The 19,085-nt window shown below is 38.7% G+C and overlaps 1 protein-coding gene across 1 annotated transcript in view; it reads left to right on the forward strand.

The window, feature by feature from the left end:
• The window catches only part of SPAG17 (sperm associated antigen 17), a 413,793-nt gene that overhangs the window by 301,082 nt on the left and 93,626 nt on the right, over positions 1 to 19,085 (forward strand). The window contains exons 28-29 of the mRNA XM_007950259.1: positions 4,719 to 4,878; positions 14,971 to 15,188. Coding sequence (XP_007948450.1) covers positions 4,719 to 4,878; positions 14,971 to 15,188 — 378 coding nt within the window. The remainder of the gene's footprint in view (positions 1 to 4,718; positions 4,879 to 14,970; positions 15,189 to 19,085) is intronic.

Consider the following 19,085-nt stretch of genomic DNA (forward strand, 5'->3'; position numbering starts at 1 on the left):
CAACCTTTGATTTTTAGTCTATTTTGTCTTTGTCTCTAAGGTGTGTCTCTTGTAGACAGCATATTGATGGGTTTTGTTTTCTTATCCAATCTGCAACTCTCCATCTCTTGAGTAGTGTACTTAATCCATTAACATTCAATGTAATTATCAACAGGTATGAATTGGTTGCTGTCATTTTGTTATGTGTTTTTTCACGGTGTCCCTGCTTTCTTTGTTCCATATTATTTTCTGTGCTGAGCTCATTATGCTTAGGAATCATGTTATCATTTGCTTTTTTGCTGTTGTTTTAGTATTTGCTGAATATTTGTGCTTGTCCTCCTTTTTATTGTGATGTGAAAGTTTATCATTTTTCTTTGAGGTTACCCTATGATTTATAATTTTCTCCCTGAGTTTAGAACAGTCCATTCTATCTTGCAACTCTCTTAACTTCCTCACTATTTAGAAGTTCTATAACTACACAATGTTTTCCCTCTTTTTGGTTTGTTTTTCTCCTCATTTGCCAATTGATGTCTCTGGTTCCCTGTTTACAATCCTGTAAACTTATTTTACTTTGGATATGTCCATAGCTGTGGTTTCTGGGTTATGTCATCTTGTGTATTAATGGTCAGTTGTTATTTGCTATTTTTAGTTTCCTGTTCAAAGCACTTTCTTTAGTATCTCTTGTAAGGTTGGTCTGGTTTTAGCAAATTCCGTTAGTTTCTGCTTATCTGGAAATATCCTAATTTCACCATCATATTTGAGGGACAGTTTTGCCGGGTATATAATTCTTGGTTGAAAATTTTTCTCTTTTAGAGTTTCATATGTACCATCCCATTGCATTCTCGCTTGCATGGTTTCTACTGAGAACTCAGAGATTCTTCTTACTGGTTGTCCGTTGTAGGTAACTTTTTGTTTTTCCCATACTGCTTTCAGGATTCTGTCTTTGTCTTTGGTTTTGAGGAGTTTGATGATGATATGTCTTGGTGATCTTCTTTTAGAGTCTGTCCTGTTTGGGGTTCATTGAGCTTCCTGAATGGATATATTCTCATCTTTCATCATATCAGGGAAGTTCTCCTCCAACAAATCTTGGGCAATTTTCTCAGTGGTTTTGTTTTTCTCTTCCTGTTCTGGAATTCCAATGACACATAGGTTATTCCTTTTGATGGTATCCCACATGAACCTTAGGCTTTCTTCATTTTGTTTTGATCTTTTCTCTAATTGATCCCTTTCCAAAGAAGTATTCAGGTATTTGTCTTTAATCTCATTCATTCTGTCTTCCATTGCATCAATTCTACTCCTTTACCCTTTCAATGTGTTATCTATTTCTGACAATTTAGTATTTATCTTCTGGATTTCCATCTGTACATTTTTAATCATTTCTAATTTTTCATTTATTTTGTCATTTTGTTCTTGTATTTCTTCAAAAATTCTTCTAAGGTTTTTTCTGTGTTTTGTTTGGTCTGTCTCTCAGTTCTTTCAAGATACCTAAAGATAATTCTTTTTAATTCCTTATCAGAGAGTTCCAATGCTACTTCTTCCTCAGGGATGTGTTCTGGGTCTGTATCCTGCTCCCTTGTTTCTACCACTTTATCTTTCTTCTTTGTGTGTACTGTGATGGTCTGGTGTCTCCAAGACATTGCGGCATCATTGTATTTAAATCTCTGTTAACTGTTTGTGAAGAGCAGCCAAGGTGAGTCAGGCTCTTCTTGGTTGTTGTTTATCATCGGCCCATTGGTGGAGAAGGAATTGGTGGCTCTCATTCAGCAAGTGAAGCTGCAGGAGGTATGGGTGTAGTTGTGTCATATGGGGACTATTGCTGCCTCCCACTCAGACAAAAAATCACAATTGAATAACCATAAAAAATGTAAAAGCAAATGGACAAAAAACACACCTTTTAATCAAACAGAACAGTAACCAAAAAGGGAGAAAACAAAAAACAAACAAACAAACAAAAATACCGCAATATCTGGGGAAAGGGCAATAAGAGAAAAAAAGTAGAGAAGGAGAATAATGAAGGGAAAAACACAAAAAGAAAAATAAGCAGTGGGGTTAACCATGATAAAGAAAGAAAGAAAAAAAAAAAAAAAAAAAACCAGGAACAGGGAAAAGAAAAAAACTGAAAACTAGAAACTGGGAAGGGAAAAATTAAGAATAATAATAAAAAGGACAAAAATAATAGTAATAACAGTAGTTTTAAAACAGACAAAAACAAACAAGCTAAAAAAAAAATTGGGGTAGGGTGGGGCAAGGCACCCAGGCTCCGTCCAAGCACACAGATTGGGATGGAATGGAATGACAGTTTAAAATGACAAATGAAGAATATATGGTTACAGAACAAACACTGTTTATGCAAGACATGATACAAATAAACTTATCATTTCTACACATGATCCAAGACTGCAGCTTAAACATAGTATTTACCTCTTCTCCCTCTCAAACTCACTGCCATAGAGTCAATTTTAACTCATAGTGACCACCCATTGGATTTCCAAGGGTATAAATCTTTACAGAAGCAGATCGCCCCATCTTTCTTCCACAGGTTTGAACCACCAACCTTTTAGTTAGCTTCCAAATGCTCTAACCACTACACCACCAGAGTTTCTTCCTCCTTCCTCTCAAACATACTGCCGTTGAGTCAGATCTGACTCATAGCGACCCCTCCTTGGGTTTCCAAGGCAGTATCATTACGGAAGTAGATTGCCCAACCTTCCTTCTGAGGAGTGGCTGGTGGGTTTGAACCACCAGCCTTCTGGTTAGCAGTCAAATGCCTTAGTCAAAGCACCTTAAAATTTAAAAAAAATAATAAAATAAAAATACCTTTAAGTAATAAATTTATAACAGCTCTGGAGAAAAAACAATGATGTCATTAATGGATCGAAAAATTTGAAGAATTCTTAGAAAATGCAAGTCAGATAGGATCAGAATGGTGGAAAAACAAGGGAAAAGTTTAAAACATGCAATAGAAAACCAACTGTGAAACTGAAAATCAAAATGAGAGTTCCAACACAGACATTTCACAAATGGAGCACTAGATTCAGAAAATCAGGATAATGCCCCAGGTAGTGCCTAAGGCATTTGACTACTAACCAGAAGGATGGTGGTTCAAACCCACCAGCCACTCCTGGGAAGGAAGGTTGGGCAATCTACTTCTGTAGAAATACCTCCTCAGAAACACAAGGAAGGGTAGCTATCAGTCGTATCCAACTTGATGGCAGTGGGTTTGGTTTTCTGGTTTTAACTCACTACTACCTGAGGAATATCCAAAAACCGTATGTACTGCACCATCCCTCCCCAGTAATTAAAGGGGAAGAGCTCCTAAGACAAGATACTACATCTCCCTATAAGGGAAAAGGAATTCTCAATAAGAAGCATGAGTATGCATCCAAGAATCATCAACTTTTGAGGAAAATTAACTCCATGAAAGTAAAGTTCAATAAATAGGAGAAATAGCACCTAAAAATAAAAGTAAAGAACATAGTACCTAAGGCATTTGACTGCTAACCAGAAGGTTGCAGTTCAAACCCACCACCCACTCCTCAGAAGGAAGACTGGGCAATCTACTTCCATAGAGATACCGCCTCAGAAACCATGGAGGGGTTGCTATGAGTCACAAATGACTAGACAGCAGTGAGTGAGTAAGTGAGTGAGTGAGTGAGTGATGGAAAAAAATCAAGAGTTCTTAGAAATTATAAGTAATGACTGAAAGATTAAAAAAGGTAGGATTATGAGAGAAAAAAAGGCTAAGAGACTTGGAGAAGAAATCTATATGATAGAATTTTCTAAAGAGAATAATGAGGATGAAGGTGGAAATAATATAAGAAAATATCCCAGATCTAAAAGAAAGAAAAGAGATGCTGTATATTAAATAGAGCTACCAAGTGCTAATCAAGATTGCTACTAACTATTTTTAAAACACCCACATCTAAATATGTCACAGTGCATTTTAGGACTTCAAGGATAAAGAGACATCCCAAAATCTTCTTGAAGGAAACCAGTTATCTATGAAAGAATAAATAACAGGTAGACATTAGTCTTCTCACTAGCCACACAGATACCATAAGTCAGGTATCTTATAATTTCTTGGAAAACTATAGATAATAACATTAAATACCTGTAGATATTTTAGATATACTAGATGTTGTTTGCCATTGAGTCGGATCTGACTCATAGCGACCCCTCCGTGGGTTTCCGAGGCAGTATCACTACAGAAGTAGATTGCCCAAACTTCCTTCTGAGGAGTGGCTGGTGGGCTTGAACGCCTGCCTTCTGGTTAGCAGTCAGGTGCCTTAGGCACTATGCTACCAGAGCTCCTAATATTGAAGTTTAGATATACTAGATAGTATCTAAATATTTAAATATGTGTGCTAAATTTCAATATTAGTTATTACAACAATTGAAATGAAATTTTCCAATTGCATACAGGAAGGGTGAAGAATGGGGGGGAAATATAACTGAAATCAATCCTACAAGAGACAGGAAATAGAAAGAAAGGCTAAAGAAACTAAATGGAAAATATTGTGCTGGTTATTAAGCTGTGGTCTCTGATTTCCAAATCCACTTTTCTACAATATCCTCTGTGATGCTAGGACTGAGAACCTGAAAATGCTATTTCTCCTCTGGGTTATTTTTAATTCATCTAAGTTTGGAACATGGTATTTATAGTTAACCAGTCACGTATTTATAGTTAACCAGTCACTTCCTTGCTTCTGAGAATCTGAGAAATCTTGATTTTCCTTCAGATTCTCTTTGCAGATGGTGCTGTGAGCAGTAGCCCCGATTCAGGTCCTGTTTGTCCTCCTGTTGAAACACCAACAAGCCCTCACAGTGGAGATTTGGTTGAATCTGCTTCTCAGCAAAAATCAGAAACAGCACCATCTGAGATTGTCATCACCAAGAAAGGTAATAATTGAAGCCTCTCATTATATAATGGATTCAATAAAGTCTTCCAGAGCTAAATAAATGTTCGTCATCATTATTATGGAATCCCCGGGTGGTGCTGCTAACTGAAAGTTTGGAGGACAAGTCTACCCAGAGAGTACCTCAGAAGAAAGGCCTGGCAATCTATTTCTGAAAAATAGCCACTAGTGGGTTCTGAGTCAGACCAAAAAGTCAGGGTCTCCAGGGAATTGCCAGATAAGTCAAACAATGACAGTTTTCTGCAAATAAGGCTTCTACGGAGAGCTTCAAGCCTGTTGTGCCCCCTCCAGTAACTGCTAAACTCCTGGTTTTCATTGTTGTTGTTGTTGTTATTTGCCATCGAGTCAGCCCCGACTCATAGCAACCCCTCCTTGGGTTTCTGAGGCAGTATCACTGTGGAAGTAGGATTGCCCAACCTTCCTTCCGAGGAGTGGCTGGTGGGTTTGAACCGCCAGCCTTCTGGTTAGCAGTCAAGTGCCTTAGGCACTATGCTACCAGAGCTGTTGGTTTTCATGCAGTTGAAGAACTGGAAATAGGAGGGATGGGAACAGCGCAAGTTGTAACACCACAAAGCCTCTGTTCTTACTGAAACTCAGCCATTTTTCTTGAATAATTCTTTGGATTGTTGCAGTTGGTTGGTTAATTTCCAGAGTATTTCCAATATTCTCATTGCATTTATGGAGGATTGGGGTTTTTTGTAGGTCTTCATTCTGGCATTCTGGAAGTGCTTCTCCCATTGCACAAGATTCAGTACTGAGTATTTTCATTATTTTTCATTTCTAATTATTTCCTAATTTCCTTATTCCTTCTTTGACCTATAAGTTATTTAAACTTGGTTCTAAATTTCCAAACCTGTAGAGTTATTCTAGTTTGTTTTTATAATTGATTTTTAACTAATTCTTTGATACATAATTTGTAGCCTCAAATGTGGTCAAGTTTTGTTTGGTTTATAAAGCTCTGTATGTACATAAAAAGAGTGTTTTTCCTATAGTTGTTGGATACACTGTTGTCTTCATATCTGTTAAACTAAACTTGTTAGTGTATTGTTTAATTCTACATCCAAGTCCAGCAAAATGTTTTGTGAAGGGCAGCATAGTTAAACGTTTTAGACTTCGTGGGCCATATGGTGTCTGTCACAACTACTCAACTTTGCTATTGTAGCATAAAAGCCTCCAAAGAGCATGGCTATTGTCTTAGTTACCTACCGAAAACCAAACCAAACTCACTGCCGTCAAGTGGGATCCAAGTCAGAGCAGCACCTCCTTGGGTTTCTGAGGCACTATCACTACAGAAGTAGATTGCCCAGTCATTCTTCCGAGGAGTGGCTGGTGGGTTTGAACCGCCAGCCTTCTGGTTAGCAGTCAAATGCCTTAGGCACTATGCCACCAGCCCTATGCCACCAGAGCTCCTCTTAGTTACCTGTTGTTGTTGTAGTTATGTGCCATCGAGTAGGCCCCCACTCATAGCTACCCCTCCTTGGGTTTCCGAGGCAGTATCACTGCAGAAGTAGATTGTCCAACCTTCCTTCCGAGGAGTGGCTGGTGAGTTTGAACCGCCAGCCTTCTGGTTAGCAGTCAAGTGCCTTAGGCACTATGCTGCGAGAGCTCCTCTTAGTTATCTAGTGCTGCTAAAACAGAAAATATCACAAGTTGATGGGTGTAACGAGCAAAAGTTTATTCTCTCATAGCTTTACTAGGCTAGAAGTCCAGATTCAGGGTACCAGCTCTAAAGAAATGGTTTCTCACTGTGCCAGCTCTGGGGAAAGGTCTTTCTCCCCTTTCAACACCTGTGGGCCTGGCGTTCCTTAGAGATCACCATGTGTCTTTGCATCAGTCTTCCCCTGGATCTAAGAAGTTCTCTGAACAGGGATCCTGAGTCCAAAGGACATGTATCACTCCCAGCTCTTCTTTCTTGATGGTAATGCAGTCCCTCTTTCTCTACTCTCTCTCTCCTTTTATCATTTGTAAGATAAAAGGTAAAACATGCCATACCCCAGGGAAACACCCATTACATTGGATCAGGGCTGTGATTAGTAAGGGTATTGCATCCCACCTTAGTCCCCTTAAAACTGATTTGTTTATATTATCAGATAACATCATAGGTATGATTGCATCCATATGTAACTGCCAAATTATGTGATTATAACTGCCTAGCCACTGAGAGCCACTCCCCGGAAGGAAGGTTGATCAATCTACTTCCGTGGTGATACCACCTCGGAAACCCAAGGAGGGGTTGCTATGAGCCAGGTCCAACTCAATGGCACATAAAAACAATAACAACAGCCACTGAGAATCATGGCCCAGCCAAGTTGACGCATATTTTGAAGGGATACAGTTGAATTCATGACAGCTGTATGCCAAAAACACTTTATTTATTGACACTAAACTTTGAATATCATATGATTTTCATGTGTTATGAAATATTATTCTACTTTTGCTTTTCTTCAGCCATTTAGGTACATAAAGTGTTATTATGTCACAGACTGTTCGAAGACAGACAGCAGATCATACTTGGCCCACAGGCCAAAGTTTACCAACTCCTATTCTATATCCAAGGAGCCATGTTAAAGTGTTAAAGTGCTCAACTGCTAATCAAAGATCTGTAGTTCAAATCCACCAGCTTCTTTGTGGGAGAAAGATCTGCTTCTGTAAAGATTTATAGCCTTGAAAACCCTCTGGGTCAGTTCTACTATGTCTTGTAGGGTCACTGTGAGTTGAGATTGACTCAATGGTAACTGCTTTGGTTTTATTCTATATCCTTACAGATTTTTCACAACTACTATATCAATATATTTAACAGAGTATGTTTATATGTCCTGCTGAAAGGGTAGAATGGTCTATTTACTCCTATGCTCCTCATAATTTGATCTTTATTTCTGAGATGATTTTGCCTTTCTTATAGTTTAGTCATATTTTCTTTATAATTTTTGTTGTTGTTATGTGCTGTCAAGTTGGACCTGACTCATAGTGACCTCTCCTTGGGTTTCCTAGGCAATATCACTATGGAAGTAGATTGCCCAACCTTCCTTCCAAGGAGTGGTGGTGGATTTGAACCACCAGCCTTCTGGTTAGCAGTCAAGTGCCTTAGGCACTAGGCTACCAGAGCTCCTTTATAATTTTTAGGCTATGATTTTAAGTGCTTATAAATCTAGAACCATATCTTCATGGTGAAATTAACCTTTTATCATTCTGCAATGACTTTTTATCTTATAATTTTTTTTGTTTGTCAATATCTGTTTTGCTTATATTATTACAGCTATAGGAGCCCTGGTGGTGCAGTGGTTAAAGCACTTGTCTGTGACAAAAAAGTCAGCAATTCAAACTCGCCAGGCACTCCATGGGAGAAAGACGTGGTAGCGTGCATCCGTAAAGATTACAGCCTTGGAAACCCTCTGAGGCAGTACTATTGTGTCCTATAGGGTGTCTATGTTTCAGAATTGACTTGATGACAATGAGTTTGATTTTTGGTTTTTATATCCACTATTATCTAATACTTTCCCAATTTAACTTTCCATACATGTATATTTTATTTTTTGTGATTTATGTTTAAATGTATCTCTTGTAACATATACCAAAAAAAACAAAACAAACCCACTGCCCTCGAGTTGATGCCAACTCATAGCGACCCCTATTGGATTTCCAAGGCTGTAAATCTTTACAGAAGTAGATTGCCTCATCTTCCTCCCATGGAGCAGCTGGTGGGATCAAGCCATCAACCTTTTGGTTTGCAGCCCAGTGCTTTAACCACTGAGCCACCAGAGCTCCTAAGTAGTATCTAGGTTAATATTTTAAGCATTAATTGATTTTTTTTTATCTTTTAACTGGTCCATTTATTGAATAATAGATACAACTGGGTACATTTATGTCTTTTCTTGCTTTCTATATGTCATGACTGATCTGTTTTGATTTTCTTTCTTTCTTACCTTCTTTGGGATTGATTGTTTTTTCTTGTCTGTGTTAAGTATTTATATTCAAATACTTCTATTCTTTTAGTGTATCGTCCTGGAAATTTTATCATCATACATAATTTATCAAAGTCTAAAGTTAATCAATTACTTTATCTTCCTCCCAAAACCATCTTAGACCTTGGAAATCTAATTTAACACTCTCCTGACTTTTATGCTATTATGGCCATATATTTAATTATAATCCTGCCTTTGTAGCACTATATTATGTTTGTTTTATATAATTAAAGCTTCTTTATATTGATCTACACAATTTCATTTCTCTCCAGTTCTCAGACCTTCTGTGGTAGTTAAAGTTATGTTGAGCCTGGTTGAGTGGCTGGGTAGCTGGTGGTAGTTATTCTCCATGGTGAAACTGGCAATCAGCTCCATGGCGGGATCTACCACAAGCACCTGAGTAGCTGCTTTAGGATGTGGTCTTCTTCCCAGATATAAGAAGCAGCTTTGGGAATGATCTCCAGCTTATAGCATGCTCAAACCCTGCATGTAGCCATGTCATTGTTCAGCAGCCTGCCGTGCTGTGCCCACCTCGGGACTTTCAATGGACTTGAATTAATGCCCTGAGATGTGGTTTGGTAACATTGGGACTGTGCCTTTTAAATTGTCAGCCTTGGGCTTGTCAGTCTTAGCAACCAGCCACTGTCTGAGTGAAGAAAACCTCTAGCTCCAGTGGGCCAGGAGCAGGAAGCATAGCTGAAGTCCAAGGTTGAGGGGCTTTCACCCAGCCCCTAGAGCTTGACACTTTAAACTCAGACTTAAAGCCTCCAAACTGCAAGAGAATAAACTCCTGTTTGTTCAAGCATCCCATTTGTGGTATCTTCCTGGCAGAGCAGCACTAGGTAACCAGAACACCTTCCTTCTGCACTTTTGTCTTACTTCTGCACTGTGTTTTCCTTTTGCATGAGGTTCATTCTTTGAAAAGTCAGTTCAGTGGTGGGATCTGTTGGAGGCAAACTCTCCCAGTAAGTTTTTCTAAAAATATCTTTATGTTGTCCTCTTGAAAAATAATTTCACTGATACAGAATTCTACATTGACAGATCTCCGGCATCAGCATTGACAAAAATCCTCCATACTCTTCTGGATTCTAGTGTTGCCACTGAAAAGTTGGCTGTCAGTCTAATTGTTTCTTCTTTGAAAATAAAATCCATTTAAATAGACTTTTTGTTTTTCATTTATTATAGTTTCAAATTGATTGAACTAGGTGTGGAGTTTTTTTATTTAAGTGAGAGTACATTTGGCTTCTTTAATCTCTAGACTTGTTTCTTTCATTGATTCTGTAAAGTTCTCAGTCATCTAGAATTCTGAAGTCCTTGTAATCTTTTTCATGACTTCTATTCCTTTGACTCTCTTGAATTTCATTCTAAGTAATTTCTTCAGTTCTGTCTTTCAATTCTCTTTTAAACTGTGTTTTATCTCCTATTAAACTTCTGTGTTAATTTTTTAAATACAGTTATTGCATTTAGTGTAGTGCCTAAGGCACTTGACTGCTAACCAGAAGGCTGGCAGTTCAAACCCACCAGCCACTCCTCAAAAGGAAGGTTGAGCAATCTACTTCCATAGTGATGTCACCTCAGAAACCCAAAGAGGGGTCGCTATGAGTCAAGTCCAACTCGACACATTAGAAAAAAAAAAAAAAAAGATTGATCTTCTTTGTTTCTTTTTCCAAACTGTCTCCTCTTTAGTCATATTTTCAGGCCCCTTTTTATTTCTAGAATAATATTAAGCACATAGATATTATATTCTATGTCTAATTATGCCAGGGTTTCTTTCTATTATACTTGGGGTCGCTATGAGTTAGAGCCAACTCAGTGGCACCTAACAACAACAATGCTGCTGTATCTGAAATACCATTAGTCTAATTCATCTTTCTTTTGTTTTTGCTGGCTCTCACTGGAAGTTCCTTGTTTACTGTCTTTAGCAATTTTTGACTATGACATAACCTTTTTTTTTTCTTAGTGCTTTCCAAATTCTTTGGACCTGGTGTAAAGGTAGGTTTCTTCAGAAAGGATATTGTTGCCAGAAATTATGTTAGTAAGTGATTGCAAAACCTATATAGTCTCAGACTACATTAAATTATTCATTAAGGGACTTGTGTGTATTTTAAGGAGCTCTGGTGGTATAGTGGTAAGGTGTTTGGCTGCTAACCAGAAGGTCAGTGGTTCAAATCCACCAGCCACTCCACGGAGTAAAAGGTGAAGTGGTCTGCTTCTGTAAAGATTTAAAGCCTCAGAAACCCAATGGGGGTTACTATGAGTCAGATGATGGCAGTGAGTTTTGGTTTTGGTTTGGTGTGTATTTTAGCTGCAACTCTATATGAGTGTTTCCTTATGGTTTTACATTTTCAAAGGACTTTTACTCTCCTTGCTCAGCACCAAGTTTTAACACAGGCAACTTTTCTGGCAGTCCTGTTGGGAGAAGAAACTGGCTTATTTCTACTAATAATCATCCTTAGTCCAATGGTGTAGCCCTTTGAGGTGGCAAAACTTTGAAGTGCTCTTATTTTAAACACCCCTTCAGCTTGGGCAGGCTCTGGCTTTCATCTCTTCGTAAGCTCCACAGACTGAAAAAACCAATGTTCAAAATCATCTAGTTTGACAAAGTCCCACAGGAGTAAAGCCAATTTCAGTACTAGGTTTATGTCTTTGGGGGGTTGGGGGGTTCTCACTTTTACTCAACTCCATGTCACCTAACAACAATAATACTTTTTCTTGGTCCTTGGCTTGAGTTGACCTTATACACAGTTGCCAGCTCATATCATTTGATAAGTTTGATTAAAATATACTATCTAGTTGTTTTAGTTATTTTCAGTGGAATCCTGAGTACCTACTCTGTCATGCTGCTAAAACTACTTCTTTCTTTCTTCTTGCCATTGGTCTTACCTTTGACCAATTCTCTTTGCTTTATTGGCCTCTGTACTTAAAATTAGTTGGAACTGACTCAATGGCAATGAGTGGGTTTTGTACTTAATAATTTAAAACAGTAGATGATTAAGATTTCTAAATACATATGTGTATGTCACCCTTTCTTCCTCTATCACTTCACCTCCCTGTATCTGTCCTCATATTTTCATACCCAAATTTGTCCCTCAGTGTGCACTGTACCAAAATTATATTTATCTCTACTGCCATCTTTCATCTCTACTACTTCAACAATCTTGTTTTTGCCTGCTTTCATTACTATCAGTTCCACATATTCCTATCAAAAACATCTAATTCATCTGACCACATCACTATCCCTCTTAAAACTCTTTAATTACTAAATATCACCTTTAGGATAAAGTCCAGGTTAACATACCATAGAGGCTCACTTGACTGACCAGTGTCTACCTTTCCAGGCTCTTCTCTCAATCAAAATCAGCTTGAAATTTATCCTCCAGTTATATTAGCCTGCTTGTTGTTATCTGCACATACCATGATATTCCTCAATCCCATTATATTTACTGTGACTCCCCTGATGCTGGAATATCCTTTTCATAGCTTATCTCTCTTGAAAAACAAAAAAAAGAGGAAGAAGAAAAGAAGGACAAAACAGAGAAAGAAAAGGAAAAAGAAGGGAAGATAGAAAAATCATTCTTAAACATGTGCTACCAATTCCAAAGGATCTTCTCTCTAATTATTTTGAAAGTGACATCATTTTTGCCCTCCATCAACGCTCTGGAAATGTAAATGGGTCTAAATAAAATATTGTTGTTCTTGTTGTTGTGTGTGCCCTCGAGTTGGACTTGACTCATAGTGACCCCTTCTTGGGTTTCTGAGGCAGTATCACTATGGAAGTAGATTACCCCATCTTCCTTCCAAGGACTGGCTGATGGGTTTGAACCACCAGCCTTCTGGTTAGCAGTCAAGTGCCTTAGGCACTACATTACCAGAGCTCTTAAATGAAATCTTGGGGAAATGGAAAGACTTAGCTTCTTTGTTTCCCCTACGCACTCACACTAGTTAAACATGCATCTCAAGCTGAGATCCATGCACTGATTTGAAAATACTCCTGGAGTTAACAATCTTTTATTGTATTTGTTTGCAATTTGGTTCTGGGTCTGATTTTACTTTATCACTGACACTTGATAACACCAGAAATTCTCATTCACAGATTACTCTTCATTATTCATGCAAATATAGTAAATCTACCCTGATAAAGGGATTGAGATATTGGTCACAGAGTTCAACGAAGATATCTTTAATTCCATTTTCCTTTTCCAAAAGGATAGGGAGAAGATAGAGGTAGATGTAGCAGATGGTACAAAGTAGTAATTAAATTGTATACATTTCTGTCCCCTAATGACATGTTAGGAGCTCTGGTAGTGTAGTGCCTGAGGCACTTGACTACTACTAACCAGAAGGCTGAAGGTTCACACCTAGCAGCCACTCCTCAGAAGAAAGGTTGGGCAATCTACTTCCATAGTGATACCACCTCGAAAACCCAAGGAGGGGTCACTATGAGTCAGGTCCGACTCAATGGCACATAACAACAACGACAGGATAGGAGCTCTGGTGGTGTAGTGCCTAAGGCATTTGACTGCTAACCAGAAGGCTGGCAGTTCAAACCCTCCAGCCACTCCTCAGAAGGAAGATTGGGCAATCTACTTCTGTAGTGATACCGCCTTGAAAACCGTAGGAGGGGTCACTATGAGTCGGATCCGACTCCACAGTACTGAGGTGTTTTTGTTTGTTTGTTTGTTTTTTTATTAGTGACAAGGAGCTCTGGTGGTGTAATGCCTGAGTATTTGACTGCTAACGAGAAGGTTGGTGGTTCAAACCCACCAGCCACTCCATGGAAGAAAGACTAGGCAATCTACTTCCATAAAAAGATTTACTGCCTTGGAAACCCAAGGCAGGTTGCTATGAGTCAAAATCAACTTGATGGCATTGAGCTTGGTTTGTTTTTGTTTTTATTTTTAAGTGACAGGTTGCGGTGTAGTAAATTACATGGTATGGCTTTTCTAGCCATAAGTTTTTGTAAACTCCGGGGTGTAATTTGCTGTGAACAACTGAGGAGCTCGTGATTGTAAAAGTTATCCACCTGGGGTATTTCTGTTGGGCGTGGCACAAAGCAATGTTCTGGGCTGTCTCTCAGGTGCTTAGAATTCTGATGTTATGATTGGCTAGTTTGGCCACTCTGCCAGGCTCAAAAGGAGGCCTCCTAGAAGCAGAACTCTCTCTGACTGCTGGCTGAGGAAGGACGCACTCCTGAGAAACGTGCTGCTGGGAAAAAGATGCAAGAGACACATGTTGCTGAGAGAGACACCAAGGGGAACACATTGCTGGGAGAGAGACTGAGAGAGAGACTGTTGGATGAGAGACGGTGGGCTGAGAGAGAGACTGAACATTGTTCCTGAACTTGAATTGTAGCCTGGTGCTTCCCTTATGAACCCCATAATCTGTGAGTTCTGTGTGGCCACTGCAGTGAATTATCGAACCCAGCAGACAGGCTTTGGGTGCTGTAGGAGGAATGGTTGGTGTAAGGGCTGGAGGGAGGCAGCCTGTCTGGCCCCGCAGGAATGGGCCTTAGGCTACTGATAGTGATTCTGTCTTTCTCTTGTGGGGTTAGAGAAGGTCAGGAGATGTAGCCTCCTTGCCTTTTTAGCACAGGTCAAAGATATGCCTGGCTGGTAACTTTCTTTGGATTCAGGGTTGAAGGAAGATCTTTCCTATCTATGGCTAAGAAAATGACAAAATCAGGGGCATGAAGAGTTAAAAAGCTAGTAAAATCTAAGAGTCCAGTAAGTTAAAAGAGGCAGTATGAATATTTCTCAGATAAATGGGTTAAAGGGTAAGCTTTAAAAACCAGGGTACAGAACCCAAAATCTACACTCCAGGGAGATAGAAGCAAGACACAAAAGTATATCGATATTGACCAGAACAGATACTGTTGTGCCATAGACAGTTGTGTATGTGCATGTGTATGTATGTTTTAGAGGATGGGATATATGGCAGGAATCCAGCCAATAGTAAGATATTCATAACCTGGTATTTTTCCTGCTTGAGAATACTACTTAGTATTGCCTATGCCATGGTGTCTGAGGTAGTTTACAATATATAAAAACTTAATTATTTATATAATTGATATTAAAGTCATATTTTTATGTTTGATTTTCCTTGAACTTCCACAGGAAAAGGTCACAAAAATCAGCCATCAGTGGTACATAAGAATGAAATCCATGAACCTCCTCCAGAGATAGTTCAAATAGTATCTCCTGTGGAGATTCACACAGGCACCTGGTTTACAACCACACCTGAAGGAAATCGGATTGGCACCAAAGGATTAGAAAGAATAGCAGAGTTGACCGCACTTTTATCTTTTAAGGCTACAGATCCTGTCAATGGAACGGTATGGCAAACTATTTTATTATTGCAAAATTTTTTGAATCATTATGGTCCGAAATAGCACATAGAAAGTGCCTGAAAAACAATCAATTGTTAAGTAATGGATGGATGGATAGATAGATGGATTTATCTTCCCAAATTTTAAAACATTATGGGACTTACTTTACCAATGTGTGGTTGTTGTTGTTGTTGTTATGTGCCATAGAGTTGACTCTGACTCATAGCGACCCCTCCTTGGGTTTCCAAGGTGATATCTCTACGGAAGTAGATTGCCCAATCTTCCTTCTGAGGAGTGGCTGGTGGGTTTGAACCGCCAACCTTCTGTTAGCAGTCAAGTGCCTTAGGCACTGAGGCACCAGAGCTCCCTTTACTAACATAGTGTATCATAATTTTTAATGTGAGACACAGGTCATGAATTTTCTATACCATTTTTAAGATGTTTATGGTTAATTATGTCACATATTTCCTTACATTGAGTATATTTGTATATATGTCATATCTTCCCAAAGACTATGCCTTGTTCCAACTTTGTGTTCACTTGCAGTGAATAATAGAAATGTGTTTATGTTTGTTGTCTTTGATGTCAAGGAACTTACAGTATATATAAGGAGAGAAAACGTGCTTATATTAAATAACTTATCACAGAGAAACTGTACAAAAGATTTTATTTGTAGGGTAAGAATAAGTGGTAAATGAGTGGCGTGTGTGTGTGTGTGTGTGTGTGTGTATGTATGTATGTATATAAAGGTTTTTATCATGATTGTTGTTGTTAGGAGCTGTTGAGGCGTTTCTGACTCATAGTGACCCCATGCACAGCAGAACAAAACACTGCCCGATCCCACACCATCATGATAGGAAATAAAAAACTGCTATGTGCTAAGCTTTCTGTTAGGAAGTTTGCATATATTATCTTATTCAGACCTCACATCAATGGATATTATTACATGGATGAGGAAACTGAGCCTCTACAAGTTAAGTTATGTGCTCAAGGGTACACATGTAGGAACTACTAGAGCCAGACTTAGAACTAGTTGTTGGTGACTAAAAACTGAGCTCCCCCCATTCCTCAGCTATTCCTTTAACATTATATGCAAAGCTTCCCTGCACACTCTGGATCTAAACAAGAGGCAGAATTTCTTCATGTGCCTAATCTCTGACTTCTGGTCTTCCTACCATTGTTTACAACCATGTGCTGCTGGTCAAAGGCCAAATATCTGCTTGTTATTGAGATGAGTTATATCTTCCAACCAAATATGTTTTCCTTTCTTCCTCAGACTACTTTGAAGTAATTTCATAATTTCTTACCTTGTTTGCTATGAGACACAAAGTACATATCATCTCAGGAAGTTGGATTTTTGTTTGTTTGTCTTTGGTCACTTTAAATAAGTTATCTAAATTCAGCCCCCAATGTAAATTATTTGACTTTATATGGAAATTATTAACATTTCTTAGTTAACAACTCTTAATTTTTCTCATTAATCTCTATCACCATTACAGAAGCTTGAGCCAACAGCCAAGAGCCTAGACTCTAGCATGTATTAAACACCACACCTGCAATATAGTAATATTTACTGAACACTTACTGTGTGCCAGGCCATTCTCAGTGCTTTCCACATACTAACTCATTTAATTCTCACAGAAAAACTATTGTTTCTATTTTACAGATGAGGCAACCTTTAGAGAAGGTTAAATAACTTGCCCAAAATCACATGGTTTGTGGTAGTCAGAATATGGACCTTAGTAGGTTGTATTCCAGTCCAGATCCCATGTGCTTAACCATGATGCAAATAGGACCAAGAAGCTGACGTTATCATCAAACACAAAAAATCAAACTCACTGCCATTGAGTCGATTTTGACTCATACTACCCCCTTTGGGTTTCTGAGGCAGTAAATCCTTATTGGAGTACATTGCCCAGTCTTCCTTCCATGAAGTAGCTGGCAGATTTGAACCACCAACCTTCTGGTTAGCAGTCAAATGCCTTAGGCACTATGCCACCAGAGCTAAAATAGATGTGTTTAGTTCTCAACACCTGACAGGAAGTAGCACTTTTTTTTTAGAGGAGTAAGTACTGTTCCTGGGGTGAGGCAGACATGGTTTGAGCCCCAGTCACTCTCCTTACTAGACATATGATCTAGGACAAGTTTCTAATCTAGGTTTCCTTCCTCATAAAGTGGAGATAATCCTCATTATCTGAAATGGTTGGGAAAATGAATACATTCCAGTCCCATTATCAGATATTCAGTGAACATTCTTGCTATTGTGCTACTACAACTAAGAATAACAGTGATTATCTCTCCCTGTGGTGGCCAGAAGATGTGAAGGTATTATGAAATGTTTGAATAATTCTAAAATAAAAATCTGTAAATATCTATAGTAGATGGTGATGTAGCATTAATAATTGCTAACTTGATGATCTACTGAGTGTTAAGCACTTCACCAACATCCTTTCATTTCATCTGCTCAGAATCCCTGAAGAAGATGCTATTGTTGACAGCATTTTGCAGATAAGGAAACTAGAACACAGACAGTTAAAGCAATTTCCAAAGCCATTCATGGAGCTAGGATTTGAACTCAGGCAGCCTAACCCCAGAGCTTATGCTCTGAACCATCCCATTGTATGGCAGTATTTCTCATTACACTCTCTTGGCTGAGAGTGCCAACATTAGTGATCTAAATAATGATCAACTTGCATGTGTCTCTTAAATAGTAGTTTCTGCCTACAATACAGAGATAAGATCATTATAATCTGTTCTCAATACTCCAAGACATTTGAGTCAAAAAAAAAAAAAGCTGAAATTGCTATTCCTTTAACATATTATATAAAAGATACTCACCACATTCATCTGGACTCTGCAAGTTAAACACTGTGTCTCTCAGGAAGTAAAAATTTAGAAAATGTCCAATGTGTTCAAGTATACATTACATGGTTGCATATTAGACTCTCCAGAAGCAAACATAGAGTTGGAGTTTGGGGTAGAAGGTATTAGGGATCAACGTCTGTGCAAGCAAGGAGAGGAAGCAACAATGGGAAGAGGAAGAAGTTGAGCTGTGATACAGATGGTGCAGACCCAACAAAGACTCAACGACCTAGCAGGGGACTCAGGAATGAGTATTATGTTTCCCAATGCCCCAAGTCTGGTAGAAGTCAGGCTTCTCTACTCTTCCTTACTCAGTCACTGGATAACCTCAGGAAGGATGTGGATCCAGTAAAGGACTCTCTGCAGCTAAGGCATATGCTGAAAATGCTGACCCCAGAGGTTTTTAGCTGAATGTACTCCCTCAAGTCTTTTCTTGAAGCAGGATCTGAGTTGCATGCCTCCATGTCCACCATCTGTACACACACCTGAGGATTTAGAGTTCCATCTAGTTAACGATTTAGTTATAGTGTTTATGGGCCTGTCTGATTATTCTTCCAAATTTGAGCACTTGCCAGAACTAACTGAAATTTTTCTGTGATTCATATTCTGGTCCATATACTTAAAAATATTCAGTAGTGCTTTCATCCCTTTTAGAATAAAATCCAAAATCTTTAATAAAGCTTAAAGTCCTCCCCAATATATTGTATTATAATTATGATATTATTTATATTTTAGGTGACACAATTCAACCCATGACATACTATTCTGATGACATTAGGTCCAGGATTTGTATGTCAACTCAAAGTTCTCCCCATCCAGGTCAGTCCTGCAGATACCTTTACAGTGGGCAAGATGCCACATTTATCTTAACTCCATAGTTTACAAGGAAATGGGACCTGTGTTCATTTCCCAGACCAATCTGACTCTGCCCAGCCTTGATGTTAACTTTCTACTCACAAATATGCTGAAGTAGAAGGAGCAGCAACTTTGAAGTCAGTCAGTTCTTCATCCAAATACTAGCCTGGCACTTACTTGCTGAGT

The sequence above is a fragment of the Orycteropus afer genome, unplaced genomic scaffold (genome assembly GCF_000298275.1).
Source record: "Orycteropus afer afer isolate SDZICR_OR568_19922 unplaced genomic scaffold, OryAfe1.0 scaffold00010, whole genome shotgun sequence".
Taxonomy (NCBI): domain Eukaryota; kingdom Metazoa; phylum Chordata; class Mammalia; order Tubulidentata; family Orycteropodidae; genus Orycteropus; species Orycteropus afer.